Here is an 18,344-nt window from a genome sequence, read left to right as displayed (position 1 = left end):
ATTTCATTTGTGATTCTTCTAGCCTTCAGGTTATGTGCTTTATTTAATAAGTGGGAGATTGTTTTTGAAAGCCACCATCTTTGATGAATTCTTCCAATTGCTCAAATGATCAGGTTTCAGATTTTTTAAATATTTGTTAAAGATAAGAATGCAAATTTTGAAAATGGTTTGATTATAGTCAGAGAGTCAGATATATGTTTGCGTGGGTGATTAAGACAAAAATCAACTATTTGTATTCTGGTGTGATGGCGAATTAAGAAAATGATGGTACACGCTACTGAAATCTCCTTTGTTTTGCAAATGTAATGTCTTTATCTTTTGGAAATAGGAGCCATGTTCTCAAGGACTATGGCCTTGTTTTTATTATATGCAGAAAAACAAAAAAGATTGTGTAACCTCAGTTTGTGTGACCTGTGTCTGTTTCAATATCGGGGCTTTGTGTGGGTGCCCCTTCTTCAGAAACCTAACCAGACACTTTTCCGCTCTGCACCAGTTAACGGCCTGCTCTTTGTGTTGGTGTCTAGGTGTGGCCGAGCCAGTGGACGTGACTGACAATGGAGATGGGACCCACACAGTTGCTTACACCCCCTCGGTGGAGGGTCCTTACTCAGTTTCTGTCAAATACGCGGATGTGGATGTCCCTCGCAGGTAAGAACAGAAACATTGGAGGACAGGTGAGATTATGGCAGCACATGAATTAACTAAGTAGCTCATTAACATCCTAGCAAACCAAGAACCTCCAAGACTCACAAGATTCACAGTCTGCAGCAAGATTGAGCTATTTGCTCTAGTTGCACCCCTTTGTAGAGTGGTCCTCCTGTTTCCAGTTGTGAAGGAATTTTGTTTTTTACCCGCTCATTAAGATTGGAGTTGTGCTATAAACAGCACAGTGGTGTGCGTCTCTGGTTATTGCGCAACGTGACTTTTCATTGTACCTGAACTGGTAATTCTCTGTCCAAATCCTTGGATCCCACACACTGGGGTTCTGGATTTTTCCAGGTCTCTTCAAAAATGTTTGGGGAGGAAGGAAAAGTCAGTTGCTATTCGATGAATAACTCTTCAAAGTCGATTTAGGTCTCCAATGTTTTGAAGTTAGTGACCGTGTGGTGATTGAATCAAAACACTGGTCTTTTGTTTTATATAATGTAATCAGACAGTTATGTAATCAGACTGATTGCGTGGTAAAAAAATCACGTTTTACTCCATTGGGTCCTCAAAATCATCGTTGGTTTCTGTTGCTTGTTTACAGTCCGTTTAAATTCCGAGTGTTGCCCACTTACGATGCCAGTAAAGTTCGAGCCAGTGGCCCAGGCTTGACCAGTGGACTGCCAGCCAGCCTGCCTGTGGAATTCACCCTTGATGCCAAGGATGCTGGGGAGGGTCAGCTGTCGGTGCAGATCACAGTGAGTGGACACAAGAGTTGACGTGGGCATGAGTTTAAAATATCATAGCTCAGAGGCTCAGCAAAGTTGGCAGCAGCTTTGCTCTCCGTACAGATTTCTATTGATTATTTTTGCACATTTTTGGGGGGAAAGAAGTTACCTCAGTAAATTGGTCTGAGGATTGTGAGCAATAAAAATGTTTTCAGCATACAGACATTGCATAGAACCTATTATTCAGTTTGTAGTGACGTGGAGTTGTGAGGTTTCGTGGTGTTAGGATACTTATTCTATCAAGGATCAGGCTCATCAGGTTTTACTCAGCCCTGTTAAGTCATCTGTACTGAAGCCAAGAAAACGTCCACATACATTTAATTAGCATGACAAGTGAGGAATCTGGCTTAAATAAAACTCCAGTGGTAATTCCCGTTACGTGATAAATGGGCATTTGACTAGAGGCCAATAAACAATTCTTAAAAAGGCAAATTTGTGATGTCGCCTTGCTGAGAAAAACTAGTGCTTTGTAAATTTATTACCAGAGTTGGATAATTGATGATAATTCAAGATTTGCAAAAGCTATTCTAAATCACCCAGATCAGCTCCACTCTAATTTCTTCCCGAAAGGCTGTTAAAATCTGACTTCAGCCGCTCTCCTGGCACCCTGGCTGTCTGTAATACTTGCCCTGTTCGCAGTCATCCCATCACTCTCTCTGATCTTACCCTTGGAAGGAAGGAGCGCCAGCCTGACGCGGCCCTGCGTTATTCTGTTTTTCCATCAGGATCAGGAAGGGAAGCCAAAGAAAGCCCAGATCCACGACAACAGGGATGGCACCTACAGCGTTTCTTACGTCCCCGACAAGGCTGGGCGCTACACCATCGTCATCAAATACGGGGGAGATGAAATCCCCACTTCACCCTACCGAGTTCGCGCCACCACCACCGGAGATGCCAGCAAGTGCACGTTGGAAGGTGAGTGTGAAGTCTTCGGAATGGGCGAATAATTTGCCAGGGCTCGACTGAACTCCCGCTCATTCTCTGTACGGCCCAAGCCAAGAAGAGCAGTTTGCTCTTTTGCCAGTCTTTATACAGTATGTGGATCAGAAGCTGTTAGAGAACAATGGAGGTTTATGTCCGTTAATTGTATTATTTAAGGCCATGTGAACGAAAGAACAGTTGTCATTTTAAAAAATCCAACTGTAACACATTTTGAAAAAGACTGCTGTTTGAGAGAACTCTGCCTGTGTTGGATATCATTGGTGAGTTTGCAAGTATGTGTTGCGAATGCCTGTAAATCTGCATTCTTGCAGTAATTATTTCCCCGGTCAGTCTGACCTGATGTCTTGGAATTCTTGGATGCTGTTGATATTGCAGGCGAACTCATACATTTATGCCTTAGTCACAAGCACAGCAGCTTGAATTGAATAGAGAAAAGCATTTTGAATCTCTGTGGCACATTGCTACAGGACTGGTTAACATCACCTTGCTCTCCAGGTCCTGGACTGGGCCCAGTCATTGCCATCGGACAGGAAGTGGGCTTCGTGGTGAACGCAAAGCGTGCTGGGAGAGGGAAAGTGTCCTGTGTTGTGGTCACCCCAGATGGGACGGAGGTGGAAGCAGATGTCAACGAGAATGAAGATGGGACCTTTGACATCTTTTATACCGCCCCCAAATCAGGCACTTACATTATTTATGTCCGCTTTGGTGGTGAGAACGTTCCCAGGAGCCCCTTTAAAGTCATGGTAAGAGCCCTGTCTTGACTGTTTTTTTCTTCAGCTTTATATAACATGCTGCGTCATTTGATCTTTTATATCAAGCATTTGAAGGTAAACTCTCTGTGAATTTAATTTCAAGCTGAGCTGCCAGTGGTTTCATACCAGTGTTAAACAAATGAGGACATATTTTTCTTCATTTTCTCCAGGTAGCACAAGGAAACAGCACATGAAATTCTGCCACTTTTTTTTTTGATCATATGACATGGCATTGCATTTAACTACATAACTCTATTAATATTACCATGACACTATTAATGGTCTGGCACCATTCAGGATCCAGGCAATTCATTTTTTAAATTTAATTGATATCTGCATGAATATACAGTAGCATTTGCCTTTCAGATATACAACATAATGCTCACCTCGTGGGTAACCCATCAATTAACTGACCTAGCCCTGAGGGCTTTAACACCACAGTCTCCCTATAGTCTCCAGCATGACCCTCAACAGGTAATGTGTAAGGTGGGAATTCATAGAGCAAACCCCATCATTTTAACCCGGTTGCGCCAGGAGGACAGTGGATATGCATTCTTATGTCTGCCTGTTTTTGTATTGTGTACATCTCCAAGCAGCAGCACCTGTATTTAAACTGGTGGATGTTTTCTATCCCTTTCTGGGATTCTGACTCAACAATTGTCTTATCTTCTCTTCTAGTGTTGAGCTCCGTAGTAATATTTTTTAAATTCTGTTCTTAGAATGAGTAAATACTTTTAGAGCTCTGCATTGTACTGATTATGTTCTTCTCCCATGCGTTAACTAGCCCTTTTGTTGTTTTTTTTCATTGTTTTGAACAACCCAGAGATGTTTTGTGCAACATTGATGGCTTTTGTTTACATAGTGAAAAGAAGTGTGGTTGGTTCCATCACACGGCAAATTTGAACCTAATCCCAGAGGGGTTTGTGTGTCTGTGGGTGCATCCGTGGTTGGGGCCTGTGTTAGAGTAACCTGCCTTATCATTCTCCAGGCCACAGATGAGGCCCCTCTGGTGCAAGAGCAGAGTGTCCAGCAGCAGCAAGCAGCCCCTGGTCTCCCCGGTTTCCAGCCCTGGGTACTGACAACTTGCCCTCTCCCTCCTTTCCTTTTCACACAGACTGCGAAGCTGAGAGGCCTCCTCAAACCTCCACAGGCCCCTGCCGTTCATTTTTTCAAATCGCTCTGAATGATTCCTGTGGCTGCCCCACTGATTACCAGCTGACCCCAACTACCTTTCTTCCTCAGTGTTTTGTCTTTCTACGCCTTTTTTTTCTTACCAACTAAACATCATAGTTTTTTTTTCTTTTTCCAATAACTGTTTTATAAGTTCTTCCCACACCACTTTTCTCTCTGCACAGAGATGGGACTGAGGCCTTTCCTATCTGGTCTTTGCACTGATCTGAGCTGCTGTCATTATTTTAACCCATCGCATTGGTTTTAAATCTAAACCACTCCCCTTCTGTTCAGTTTGCAGTAGTTTTTCAATTGGAAACAACTATAACGGCTATAAAAAGGCTCAAACAGATTTATTTGGATTAAAATTCCTTGAAAGATATGTCATAAGGAGCAATGTGAAGTAACGGTAGACACCTAATATGTTAATATGGATTTTAAAAAAGCGGTATATTTTGATTAACTTTTTTCTGGCTTTCTTTCTAAAATTGAATCCTTCTTGTATAACCAAATGGGGTCATACAAGATGACTTCCACATCCACAACTAGTGAGAATGTCTATACCCACTTTTTCAGTTTGTGTACTTTTGTGGTGATATTGAAGGAGAGCTGAAGCCAATGTCAGGCTTCGGGCCTGTTCACCTGAATGACTCATACAGTATGTTCCAACTTTCTTCCCCCCTGGCTGTCCTTTCTAAGGATATTCACTACATGGGAGAGCAAAGATGATGCATCTGAATGGTTAGCTGTCTGACCTCACCACAGTGATCATTCAACTCTTTGTGTTTCCAGCTGGCTTGGTTGGTTGCGGGTATCTTGTTTTCCTCTTCCAGGACTCTGAGACACTTGCCTTTCCAGGTGGAGACAGTCTGAGATCTCATGTACTCCATGCCTGCTCTGTGGGTGGTTCACTTCATCCCATTTTGCTGTCTTTGTTTCTTTTCCATCGGTATCTTTACAATAAATCATTCTGATCAGATGATCCGGTTTAGCTTTATTGTGCTATGTTCACTTTTGCTTATCCAGATTCTGTCAGAGAAACTATTAGTAGTTTAGCCTAGAGCTATTGTGAGAAACATTGACCATCGAGGATTGTTGATCATGTAACGTTGGTTCGTAGTTGTGATCCTTCTCTATGGTTTTTGTCTGGTGTTAGGTGACAGATGGAGCTTACATTCCGGTCAACAGCATGAACGGGACAGGATTCCGGCCTTTTGACATGGTCATCCCTTTTGCCTTCAGTAAGGGAGAGATCACAGGTGAGACTGACCACTGAACTGTGCCTAAAACAGGCAGCTGACATTCGGGACCAACAGTGGGACTAGCATGAGACCTCTTTTCTGAGGCGGCTCAATATACTTTCTTTTCATCAGGGGGAAAAGACAGTTCCGATTCAAACACAATGGTGAAGCAGTTTCCTTTGCTTTTAAAAAAAATGGTTAGCTTTCGAAACTAAAGCTGAAAATTTCCTGGCCATGAGAGCCTCATGATGAAAATCTGATATCCATAATTTCCTTAAAACATGAGACTCCTAAAGGTCCTATAGGTTATTGAGGATTGAGGAATACTCTCCTTTGACTGTACAGCTATCCCTGGAGTTTTAGGTATCTCAGTCAAGAAAAGAGACACTTCTTGGGCTCTGAGGTGGATCAGTCCCTGAAGGCATTTGGCTAAACCGGCGGTGATCTGAGTGTGAGCTGCCAAGGGGATACAGTCGACAGATCAGTGCTGGGTAACTGGGACCTCGCTGCACAACAGGCAGCTCTTGTAACTCACTATATGCATAGGGGCTTACAGTGTTGTCAGATACAAAAGCCTCTTGTGAGGAGCTGGCCGAATGCTGATCATCATTGTGATAGGTGCCCCATTTAAAAGAAAGCATCCTCCATTCTCTCTCGTTTCGCTTCTCTCAGAACGAGGGCTCTAGCGGGAACTGTTTCAGTGGCCACCCTTTCCAAATTGTGAGGTTATTAAAAGGGTTATATATGAAAAATGGAGGGAAGCATGCCTTGTAAGTCCCGTTAGGTTAATTGTTTTCAGTAGAGGTGCTCTTAACTTTTTCTCTCCCCAGGTGAGGTCCACATGCCATCAGGGAAGACTGCCCAGCCGGACATCATTGACAACAAAGATGGCACTGTCACTGTGAAGTATGCCCCCACAGAGGCCGGCCTGCATGAGATGCACATTAAGTACAATGGCACTCATATTCCAGGTATGGCTTGGTTTGACTTGATGGTTTTCGAAAGTGACTTTGTCCTATTTTATGTGAAAATAGTTCATCTGTTTTAAAAATAGGCTATATGTAGCGGAGCTAGATCGGATACGGTGATGTCATCGCCCTCACTGCACATAGCAGGGACCTCAGCTGCCTGGGCTGAGGGAGATCTCCTTTAGCTCATGCGGCTGGTTCCCTGTTGCATTACGCCGGAGACCTGGGTTCGCACCCCAGGTGCTGCGGGACGGAACGGGTGGCGGAGGGCACGAGACCGTGTGGAATCGCAACGGTCACATATAGTCGATTTGTAGTTCCTTGAAACCAAAACCCTCTTCTGAAACTCTAGATTTCAAAATGCCTATGGCGATGAATGGTTAACATTCTTCAGTTCTGTCCCATCGGTACCAGGTTATTTTTGTGCAGACGTTTTGTCTGAGAATCTTTTTTCTTTACTACAAAGGATAAATGGGCTCCCTTTTCTCTTTCCTTAGTCTTAGTTAAGCAATGGCATGTTTAGTGGTCTCTGAAAAGTGTTGAAAGCAAAAAAAGATGATGAAATCCGTTCTTGGACCCCAACATTTGTGTTTAGAATATGGTGATGTGTTGGAAACTCTTATGGTTATCAGGGCTGTGTACACACTTTAATCAGCATTTCAAATATCGACCTCCAGACGTGAGGCTGTCAGTATTTCTCACAGAGATTAAAACATATTCACTCATGACTTGAGCTCCAGGCCTCTTTATAATGAAGCATCACTACGGCCACTCTATAGGGAAGGAAACCAGGCAGATGTAGGAGCGTTAGTCTTTAATCTGGCTTTAAACAGCTTTAATCTAAAGAATTTTTGTGGTGAAAGGAAATTCTTAAATGCCATAAGGTTAGGGGAATACAGACTGTGATGGTTTTGAATGGAGTGTTGGGGTGTTTGTGATCTTTACAGTACTTGTCGGTGCTAAGGTTTCTCTCTCACGTTATCATAGCCCAGACATGACTGGACCTTTGTAACACAGATCCAAGTTCCATTGAGTGTTTTTTGTCCTTCCTTCCACCTCTCAGATCAGAAGGGTGTAATAATACGTTACCTTCCTCATAGATAAGGGAGTCTTTGTTAAGGGAACAGACAGAGGACTGTGACTCAAAGTCTAGAAAAACCTAATCACCAGGATTCTTCTTATGTGGTTGGAAAGGTTGGACAAGATTTAGGCTGACGAAATGACTGAGAATTTTATTGTGAGTTTTGGAACTACAGAGTATCAAACAATTTTTTGTGGAAGAGGTAAGCGTTATGATCAGATTCTGATCAACAGTGATCACGCTGGGAACCATATTGATAACATCTATGGCTTTTAGTGGAGTTATTAAGATTTTATAAATGTTTCATTTGCCACCTATATTGTTACTACATCACCGTATAAAATACAGTGTACAGTGTTGTCCTGATACTTAAGTTAAGTGTGTATTTGCATTAAAATGATACCCTGTGACAGCCAAAGTAAAGTTAAGGGTGAATGTGGATTAAGAAGTGAGAACTGATGAAAGCATTTGTTCTACTTCTATTTGCATGCTTGTCTATTCCTTAGTACTTGCATAGACTTTGATTAGATATATGAGCAAAATATACCAAGTGTACTCACAAAGAAAATTAATTCATAGAGAAAATATGACAAATTCAGAATGGTCATTAAAAATCCAAGGGTGCTTCTTGAAAAGAGTAGGGAAGTTACCCAGGTGTCCTGGCCATATTTCCCCCTGGCCTTTACTAATCATGGCCTCCTAATAAACCCCGTCTAAGTATTTGCTTCATAACTCCTCCACATTGATAATTGGTGTGTGTGGTGAGCATTGTGGTGCACTTTAGCTGCCGTCACATCATCTAGGTGGGGTCTACACATTGGTGGTGGTGGGGGGAGTCCCCATTACCTGTAAAGCGCTTTAAGTGGTGAAGTGGTGTTTCCAGACAAGCACTATATTAGTGCAGTATATTATCTATATTAATAGATAAGTGTAAGGAACTACTATGTATAAAAACATGGCATTATAAGTAAAATTACCAAATGTTTTTTAGTCTAATTTAATTGCATTTTCATCATTTTTTGTTCTGAACGTGTCCCTACCAGTGATATGGGGTGTTTTTCATCATGCCCTTTTTATACATGGTAAATTGTAAGTGCTGTTGTGAATGGTCAAAATTCTTGGCCAATCTGTTTGTTTCTGAAGGCATGTGTTTATTGCTCCTGTGCTTTCAGAGAGTCCGCTGCAGTTCTATGTGAACAATGCTAACAGCCCCAATGTCACTGCCTATGGGCCGGGCCTGGTGTATGGTATTGCCAACAAGACCGCCACCTTTACCATCTGCACTGAGGACGCCGCAGAAGGTGGGCGGCCATGATGACACAGACAATGGAGAGAGAAACTTTAAAGACCACACACTCACATGAATCACAGACTACCAGAAGTGCTGCTTTTATAGTATCTGGGTATAATAATAATGTGGTACTCTTTTCCAAGGCACAATAAAAAAGGGAAAGCTAGCTTTTATATTATAGTAACTACAGTGCAGTTCATCACCATTTCTATGTGCACTTGACTGAAATACAAAAAACATGCATTAGTTTATTTATTCCATTAGTAATATTGCCAGGGATTTAGTATTGTCACTCAGTATCATCCTACTAGTAAATGTAATACAGCATACATATTATCCTTGCACTACCTACAGAATGCTTTGTTGCCCTTCTTGCATAATGATCTTGTGCCCTGCAGCGATTTACTGAAGCTGTCTTAAGCACTTTTAAAGGAAAAGCTATTTTTTTTAATATGATTATTACCAGTCTTTATGCTCCCCAAATGTTTTTTTTTTCTGGAGTTTGCAGATGTGCTGCATTCAGCTGTTTGAGTTTTTGAAGATTAAAATGTCCATATGCTTTTTGTGTTTGGGGACGCACTGGACTGAGTGATGTGTTGTTGTAACAGGTGGTCTGGACCTGGCCATTGAAGGCCCATCCAAAGCAGAGATCAGCTGTACTGACAATAAAGACGGCACATGCTCTGTTGCCTACTTGCCTACCCTGCCAGGAGATTACAATATCCTGGTTCGCTACAATGACAAGCATATCGCTGGGAGCCCGTTCACTGCCAAAATTACTGGTAAGCACTCTGAGATCAGGCGACAGCGTCCTTTGTAAATAGCTGTCCTATCTCATCTCTGTCCCTTCATGCATTTAGAGCCTTGAGAATTAAACAGCTCAGGGCTAAGTGGGGACATGTTATGGATGTCTGTGAGGATTAAGTTGGGAAGAAAGCGTTGCTGATTAGTAAGTGTAATTTGTTTAATTTGAATTGAAAAGTTAGGGGTACAAGTGGTGGAAATCAGGTCTCTCTATAAAGCTGCTGAGCTTGCTCTCCATGATGGGGTGAGGAGCTCAGCGATCAGGGGGAACCTTGGATTAGAGTCACTGCTCCTCCGGATTGAGAGACAGCTGAGGTGGCTCATGCAACTGCTGAGGATGATCTTGCTTCGGCAGTACGTACACTAAAATTGGAAGACATCTGGTGAGGATTCCTCCAGAGTGCCTTCCACTGGAGTTGTACTGGGAAGGGATCCCGGGACACGCTAGAGGGGTTATGTCTCTCAGTGGGAACACCTGGGAGTCCCCCAGGTGAAACCGGAGAAAGTGAAGTCTGGTCCGCTCGGCTCAGGCTGTTACCACCGCAACACTCATCATGAGTAAGCGGTTACAAAATGAGATGAGAGGTGTGAATCAGTCCCCCTTCTTAGTCACAAAAGAAGTACTGCCTTTCAGAGGACACAGAGTTTTTTCTTAGGTTCTATCTGCGGAAATTAACACTTACCCTGCGAAACCTAATAGACGGGTGAAATACTGCCTCAAAGTTGTTGGTTTGTTTCCACTCAAGAATAGGTTGCACTTCCATTTTAGGGCTTAAAGAATGGATCAAAGAAATGTGCTTCTGAGAGATCCTTCTCTGTGAGCACCTCCTCTAGATCAATGGAAGTTATTGTTGGGATGGAAGGCTCTTTAAGCCAGCCCTTTGTTTTTTCTTCTTCTTAGAGGACAACAGGAGAAGGTCACAGGTCAAGCTGGGCTCGGCCGCTGACTTCTCCCTGGACATCAATGAGACCGACCTCAGCCTGCTCACAGCTAGCATCAAGGCGCCATCTGGACGAGATGAGCCCTGCCTGCTCAAGAGACAGCCCAACAACCACATTGGTGAGATAGCAGGGGCACCATCAGTTAGCCAGCGCTGGCTGGGAATTCAGTGTGCAGAACAAGAAACAATGCTGTTGACTGTGGCTTACAAATGTTCTTTTGTTAGACCTGCAAAGGGGTATCAATATAGAAGTATTGTACAAGGTGTATAAAATCTTGATAGGGTTGTTGCCCTTTTTAAAGTATATTTAAATGTATAAAACCATCTCAAGGCTACACAGATGTAAAGAAAATCAAACAGTTAAAGTTAAATCTGTTCTTAGCTAGATTTATTTCAGAGCATAAAAATGATTTTCTGCTAGAGTAAAAAGCGTTTATTGTCCTGGCAGTACTTAACACTGAGGTCTCTTAGTTTTATATACATTCCTTGAAAGGGAAAAATGGTAGAACCGTGAAGAAAACATTTTTCCTGGTATGGTTTGATTTTTTTCCTGCAGGTATTTCCTTCATCCCAAGAGAGGTCGGGGAACATCTTGTGAGCATTAAAAAGAATGGCCGGCATGTTGCCAATAGCCCCATCACGATCATGGTGGTGCAGTCGGAGATCGGAGATGCCAGCAAGGTCAAGGCCTATGGTCAAGGGCTGGTGGAAGGACATACCTTTGAGATGTCTGACTTCATCGTAGACACCAGGGATGCAGGTCAGCTTTGCTGTTCCATGATGCTGTAATAGCTTGTCAAATATCAGAACTAATTATTATAGTGGCTTCTTCCTCCAGGATGGCCTAATAAATGCCTTTATCATGTGACACAAAATAACAAAGTTTCCTACATATCCCTGTGATTGAAATGACTTTTACTTTACCGCAAGTGAACAGTGTCAAACGATCACATCACAAATACCACAAGCGGTACCTTTAAGCAAACATTTAAATTGGTTTTGATTTGAATCATTTTAATTTTGTGAAACAAGTGTTATCAGATTTTAAAACTGATATATTCTCTTGCACAGGTAGATTAAGAGCTTTTCTCCTGGTAGTGTTCAGTGTGTTTCATTGCTGCTGTTCATAAAGGTGTGTGTTAGTGCCAGCATGTCTTAGTTTTGACATGCTGGCACTAACCAACTAATTATGGCTAATTGATTCTGCAATAATTTTCAGCCTTTAGTATTAACTATGTTTCTGCATACTGCTCCAAAGACAATATGAAAAGCCTAAAGGCCATCTACTGTATGAATAGGTGACTTGTTTTAACATTGATTGTTAATTTTTAATGATATTACCCATCCGTGCAAAATCATACATGCAGTGACTTTGCTTGGATTCCAAGAGTTTATTCATGCAAATTACAACTCAGTGAACAGTCATTCTAATATAAAGTCCATGTTCAGTTATAACCTCACAAAACCCCTTTTCACAAAACAGGGCCTCCAGTCAAAAACATTTAAACAAAATAATCTAAACCCAGACGAATAAGGTTTAGTGTTCAAGTTAGTTTCAATCAGTAAGGGTTATGGCTGGAGGTCACATCAATTACTATGGATTAGCTACTGCCAACCCCTGGCCTATGTGAGCTGTTCATTTCACCTGTTGGATCTCCCCAAAAGCCCATTAGAATTTGTTACTGAACTTTTTTCTCTTTGGTCATTTTTTCCTGTCTACAGGTTATGGGGGACTGGCTTTGTCCATTGAAGGTCCCAGCAAGGTGGATATTCAGACTGAAGACTTAGAAGATGGAACATGTGGTGTGGCCTACTGTCCCACAGAGCCTGGAATCTACATAGTATCCATTAAATTTGCAGATGAGCATGTCCCAGGTACGATACAGAGACGTGACTAAATTGTCTTCTTTATAGATAAAACTACATGGGAGACATTTTGACAACAAATATACCTTCTTACATTTTTATTTTCCATTATTACCATTTTAATCCCAGCAAAATACAAACTAAATCATTATGAGAGGCCAAAGGTTCAGCCTAGGGCCATATAGTATTCTAAAGCTTTAAGAGTTTAGGCTCTATTACTATTGGACAATCATGGCAAGTTAATTTGACATTTAGAGAAAACTCTAATGTTGTTTAGGTGGTTTCCTCAAATTTATATGGGTTTTCACCCCTTTGAAGCAGTTTCTTCTTACAGGCAGGTTCTTGTCCCTCTTTGTAGATCAGGATATAGACCATCCTAGTCTACAGAAAATGTTTTTGTACTCTTTATGACCTCTTTGAAGTTGACAACCTGTGAATGCTTCAGGATCTGTCCTCTGTCACCTAAAATCAGTCCCCACCACGTTACTGTTGTATGTTAGTTACATAAAATGGATGATATTCCTGAATGAGATGCCGTCTGTGCTTTTCATCCCTCTAAAATCCTACTACACCTGACAATCCACTTTAAAGTTGCACATAGAACAGATTGTACAATTCCACATATGCTATGCTAGAGATAAAGATTGCTTCCAGCACTCACAGACATACTAATGCAGTACCTACTTTTCCAGTATCTACCTACACATTTTGAGAATGAGTAATGTTAAACTGTTCTTAGGTCCTAATCAGATCCTAATACCCACTATAGTGATGGGGTACTATATTGTAAAAAAAAGCGCCGTCCTTCGGATGAGATGTAAAACCTATGTCTTGACTCGTTTTCTCCCTGGGCTTTACCAATCATGGTCTCCTAATAATCCCCATCTATGAATTGGCTTCATCACTCTGTTCTCCTCCTCACTGGTATCTGATATGTGGTGAGCGTACCGGCGCACTATAACTGCTGTTGCATCATCCAGGTGGGGGCTACACATTGGTGGTGCAGGAGAGTCCCCATTACCCATAAAGCCGTTTGAGTTGAGTGTCCAGAAAAACACTAAGTGTAAGGATATTATTGGTAATATTAAGTTGCCTTTTAACATTCTTGCTTGGATTTCAGAATGATATGGATGCGTGGTCATGGATAACGCAAAGTCAGTGTGAAACCGTGTCCCGGCATGTTAGTACTAGGACGCGATGGTATGGAGGCTGTGGTTGCCCTTGTCTACAGCGTGACGTGGCCAGTCTTGTCTCACCAGGGAGCCCGTTCACCGTGAAGGTGGCTGGAGAGGGCCGTGTTCGAGAGAGCATCACACGCAGGCAACGGGCAGCTTCCGTCGCCACCGTGGGGAGCGTCTGCGACCTCAACCTGAAGATCCCAGGTACTGTAGGTTGACATGCCCTTTGCTCTCGGGAATGTTTTACAGTTGTGCTTGTGAATTATTTGTCCTGAAAATCCATCTGGGTTGTCAAAGCAGTACTTCAGACTTGTGCCTCATAAGATGACCACAGTAGTAGATTCCAGTTCTTGTTTCATGTCAAATACGGTCCTGTCCCAGGTAACATTTCTGTACTGTGCTGAGCTAAGAACAGAAGTGTTGGTATCCAAAATCGAACCACGCCAATACCCTCAGCTCTACAGCTTCTGCACGGCTTTGGTAGATTATGGTGCAGCATTTAACAGATCTCCTTGGTTTGCTACATTACCACAAAGGCAATACAAGTACCGAATGTAAGAAAGGTTGCACACAGAAGAAGCAGCAATTCAGTAGTTAGTAGCTAATTGTCATCTGGTTGTTTCTCGAAGGAAACTGGGGCACTGACTTTGACCCCATGTCTAGGAATCTCGTTCTGGACTCTAGACCCACACCTCTTCTAAGGAACTGTCTCCTTTTCTCGGTTTTAGATGCCCTTTCATATAGTTTCTACCCGTGGTTGTCTCTGGTACTGTATGTGTTTCGCTATTTATAGCTTTTGTTTTACTACTCCAACATCTCTTATCGTATTGTAAGGCTTCCCATGTTAAATTGTTCTGTTGCTTGTGATATGACTGACAATCCCCAACTCACTTCTTGTGTGGCTGTCAGACAAATCTGTCCAACAAATGCCCTTTCAAGATCCAACAGGGGGCAAGTAGTTTCACCATTTTCTCTTTCACCACCATTCTGAACATTCTGTGCTTCTTCGATACTCTTATTTGTAACCTTTCTTAACCTTTCAGTGAGACACACTGTAAGCTACTTGTGGTTAACTTTCTTAAAATTGAGTCACACTGGCAACAAAAAAGTATACTGTACATCTTTAATCTAAGAGGGTTCCTAGATGTAATTTGAGGTGAACACGATTCATAACTTTGTGTGTGATTTATTTAATTCCATAAGTCTCTTAATTTTTTCCCCAAATGCTAAATTTAAATTTAAAATGCTAGCTACGCACCATCCTCCAATATTGAATAATTAAAATGAATACATCTGAGAAAGCAATTTGAGATTTGTAGTGAACAGTTTATCCAGCTAAGTATATACCCTTTGCTGCTCAGGTCTTTAAGGGAGCTTGCCAAGGTGTGACTTTGAGAACAGTTTTTGCCTCATTGATAAGTAGAACCAGATGGGCCAGAAAGCAAATGTAAACGGTACGAAATCCATCAAAAATTTTGAGGGGGCAGAAAGATTTAACCTTGTCCGTGCTGTAATTTCCCTGATGACTACCGCAGTATTGCACAGCTGTTTCTTTGCCATCCTGTCAGTGCTTTGTCAATGTCTGTGGTGTGTTCAGCACAGTCTGGACACGCCCTAGGGGTCCCCAGACCCCAGATCCTCCCCCCCTCCATTCCCCCACCAAAAGTTCTCATCCTGAGGGGTCTGACAAAGAGGGTTTGAATTAAAAACTTGCTGCTGAGGAATTTTACATCATGGGTGATTTCCCGAAATGATTTTCTCTCCGTTTTCAATGCTGTATATTCTAAATGTATTACCTCTTTCAACTCATTGGGATGTATTTAAATTCATGTTGCTCAGGCACCACAAAAGACACCTACGTGGTTGTTAAAACATGTAGGCTGGACACTAATGCCTAGGCACAGCCATGGCCACCTAAATGGTAAGCCCCCTGTCATATCACAAGCTTTATGCCTAAATTTTGGTAGCAGCCCATCACTCCATCATTCCAGCAGCAATTTTGTATCAGACAATATAAGTAAATAGATAAGAAAACCAGGTTTCCAGCTGTATTTTGTATTTTCATTAGTTCAATGAAAGCACTACCTTCTCTTAAATTCAATAGGTTAGTTCTTTAAGATGCAGCAAGTAGGTTGGTAACTCCCAGTATTTCTTGCTAAAATATTAGTTTTAAAGCAAAGCCTATTCAGGAAATGCATGTGAATATATGACAATAGTTAAAAACAGGCTGAAACAGTGCTGTGTTAAGAAGAATACCAATGGATCTTGCATGTAGGACAGATTTACTGGCCTGATGAAAGCTCAGCTTATGTTTGTAATCTAGGTTACAAAGAGAGAGAGGCTCATATTAACTTAGTCAACCCCCTTGATTTTCAAGGTTTTGAAAAGCTCCGTCAAACCATTTTTATTATCTGCTAGCAATTCAATGCGTTTACAGTAGGATGTTTTGGGAAATTTCTCACGTCTTTGACGTGGCCTCTGAAGAAGTGAGGAATGGTTTCTTCGGTAACCCTTTGTGCCAGTTCCTTAATGAAAAATAAAGTGTGGTAAAGGATGATGTACTGAGTCTCTGACTTCTCTCCTTTCCTTCTTACTTCCTTGCTTTTCTCTGTCCCTGTGTCTGTCTTTTCCTGTTCCCTCTCTCCTTAGTGACCTGGTTCCTCCTGGCCTTGTCTCGGGAGGGCCTGTCTGGGGGCCTCTATCAAGCCAGGTGCTCTCTGTGGTGTGGTGGGCGCGTGGGGCCTACAAGGGGGGGCTCTGTCTGGTTTACGGGAGGAACAGTCAGCACGCGGATTGGCGCTGCCCCCCTGGCAAGGCCCTCGGGGCCGGAGGGTGCGTTTTAAGCGCTGGGCATGTGGACAATGAGGTTGGCAGAATGCGCTCCTTTTCAAATAATTCCAGCATGCTGTGTTTGTGTGCGAACTGCAGTGCTGTACCTTTTCTGTTTCCTGCCTCTCCTGGTGTTACCCAAGAGTTTGCGTTGTTTTAGCCTGTTCACTGGAATGGCAGTTCCAGAACTGGCATTTAAGGCCGTCATTCCCTATCGATAATGCATCACTGGGGTCTATTTACATGTCTGCTTCTTCTTTGATTTATTTTATCGGCTTTGCTTATCTTTATCCACAAAATATACAATAACACCTAAAGTTAATAGTCTTGTATTGCAGTTTTCCTTAAGATAGCAAAAGTTTGTTTGTACTCAGTCAAAACATCCTAACTGAAACAATTCCCTGCAAAATGCTGAAAGGAATGTGATAACATACTGTATTGTATTCATGAATATCAACCTCAGTAGAAAATCTACTTTTTAAGATGTCCTCTTTCCTCATATTTCTTAGGAACCAGGAACAATAATCTTCATTGTGTCTGATTTCTTTGTACTTACCTGCTGTTGTGACTCATCAGTCTCGCTCTGACATGCTACATACATCTGTACATTAATGGAAAGTAGCCAACTGGAACTACTTCCATTAAATGAAGTGGATATTTTGGCAGATGCATTTTAAAGTTAGGGGTGATGTGAACTTCAAAAAGAGATATTCTAATCTCTTGGCCTACCACCAAATAAGACATTTAACCATATGGTAGAAGCTATTTACAGCAACTGATTAAAAACTGTAAAATGATATTATAACTTACAGGCTTCAGCTATATTTTCATATCTAAAGAAATATACGTCTCATCTAGCATATTAATTTGGGATATAGATAAGTAAAAGACTGAACTAATTTTAGGGTAACACTTCCTTAAAAATGTCCAGATAGAAGTTAAATTCTGTTTTGTGCTGGACTGGATGAGTACTCTTGTGGAGTTTCCCCACCCTGTATTTATGGTCTAAAGTTTTGCCAGTAGCCATTTTGAGACCATAAAGTAACCTGGATAACAGGTCAAGGCCACACCCAAACTGGAAACTAAAGTCCACACTGCCTAATCCACTATCCTAGTTTAGCTCATTAAAATGTAGCCATAACCCTATAACCATAAGTGAAGGTTAACAGTAATTCTAACACTAATCCTTACATGGCCATTATACAAACTCTAGTTGCACGGTATGGTCCAAATGTGCTCTGAAAATAATCATAATACAGTTAAAACCTTTGTATTTGTGTCTCCATGAATTACAATTTCTCAAATGTAGATCTTAATACCTTCTGGGGGAAAACAGGGTATGGTTCCGTGGCTCATGAAGTGAGCATTTCCACAGTAATATTTTTTGCGTAACTGTTAGCTATTTTAGAAGCAGTGATAATTATTTTTGGTAGTAAGTATTTTTAGTGAGATAATACAAGTTATTACACTTGCAAATAAATTGGATCACTGTTATGATAAATACAGCTTACCCTGTATTAGAGTTCACGTTCTTCATTCTTGGTACAGCTAATTTTCTTTACTCTTTATGACATTTTATTACTGTTACAAATGCAGCACTTTATTACAGCACAGTAATAACAGACTGGTAAGTAAATTAAGTATACTCACTCCCTTCCCACTTAACCAGCTTACTCTCCAACTACTGCCATTTGTATAATTCTGTTTCTTATTTCTTTTTTATCCTTTTCTGTGAGACATATGAGAACTGAGCCTGCGATAACTTAGGGGAACACAAAGGTGTTTTTATTTAACATTTATTGTGCGTAACAGGTCTGCACTCAATGTACATCTAGCGCTTTCCTGAGG

General features: G+C 41.6%; 1 protein-coding gene across 2 annotated transcripts in view; it reads left to right on the top strand.

The window, feature by feature from the left end:
• flnba (filamin B a) overlaps positions 1 to 18,344 on the top strand; it is a 110,285-nt gene that overhangs the window by 79,520 nt on the left and 12,421 nt on the right. Inside the window, exons 26-38 of one of the 2 annotated variants that reach the window (XM_088636584.1) lie at positions 525 to 648; positions 1,250 to 1,403; positions 2,159 to 2,348; positions 2,871 to 3,118; positions 4,116 to 4,199; positions 5,454 to 5,556; positions 6,369 to 6,509; positions 8,760 to 8,888; positions 9,487 to 9,660; positions 10,584 to 10,742; positions 11,180 to 11,383; positions 12,346 to 12,498; positions 13,749 to 13,871. In XM_088636584.1, coding sequence (XP_088492710.1) covers positions 525 to 648; positions 1,250 to 1,403; positions 2,159 to 2,348; positions 2,871 to 3,118; positions 4,116 to 4,199; positions 5,454 to 5,556; positions 6,369 to 6,509; positions 8,760 to 8,888; positions 9,487 to 9,660; positions 10,584 to 10,742; positions 11,180 to 11,383; positions 12,346 to 12,498; positions 13,749 to 13,871 — 1,986 coding nt within the window. The remainder of the gene's footprint in view (positions 1 to 524; positions 649 to 1,249; positions 1,404 to 2,158; positions 2,349 to 2,870; positions 3,119 to 4,115; positions 4,200 to 5,453; positions 5,557 to 6,368; positions 6,510 to 8,759; positions 8,889 to 9,486; positions 9,661 to 10,583; positions 10,743 to 11,179; positions 11,384 to 12,345; positions 12,499 to 13,748; positions 13,872 to 18,344) is intronic. The other variant, XM_088636583.1, reaches the window with a different exon arrangement.

This window comes from Lepisosteus platostomus, chromosome 6 (genome assembly GCF_059453375.1).
Source record: "Lepisosteus platostomus isolate fLepPlt1 chromosome 6, fLepPlt1.hap1, whole genome shotgun sequence".
In the NCBI taxonomy this organism is placed as follows: Eukaryota; Metazoa; Chordata; class Actinopteri; order Semionotiformes; family Lepisosteidae; genus Lepisosteus; species Lepisosteus platostomus.
This window is presented reverse-complemented; position numbering and strand designations above follow the sequence as displayed.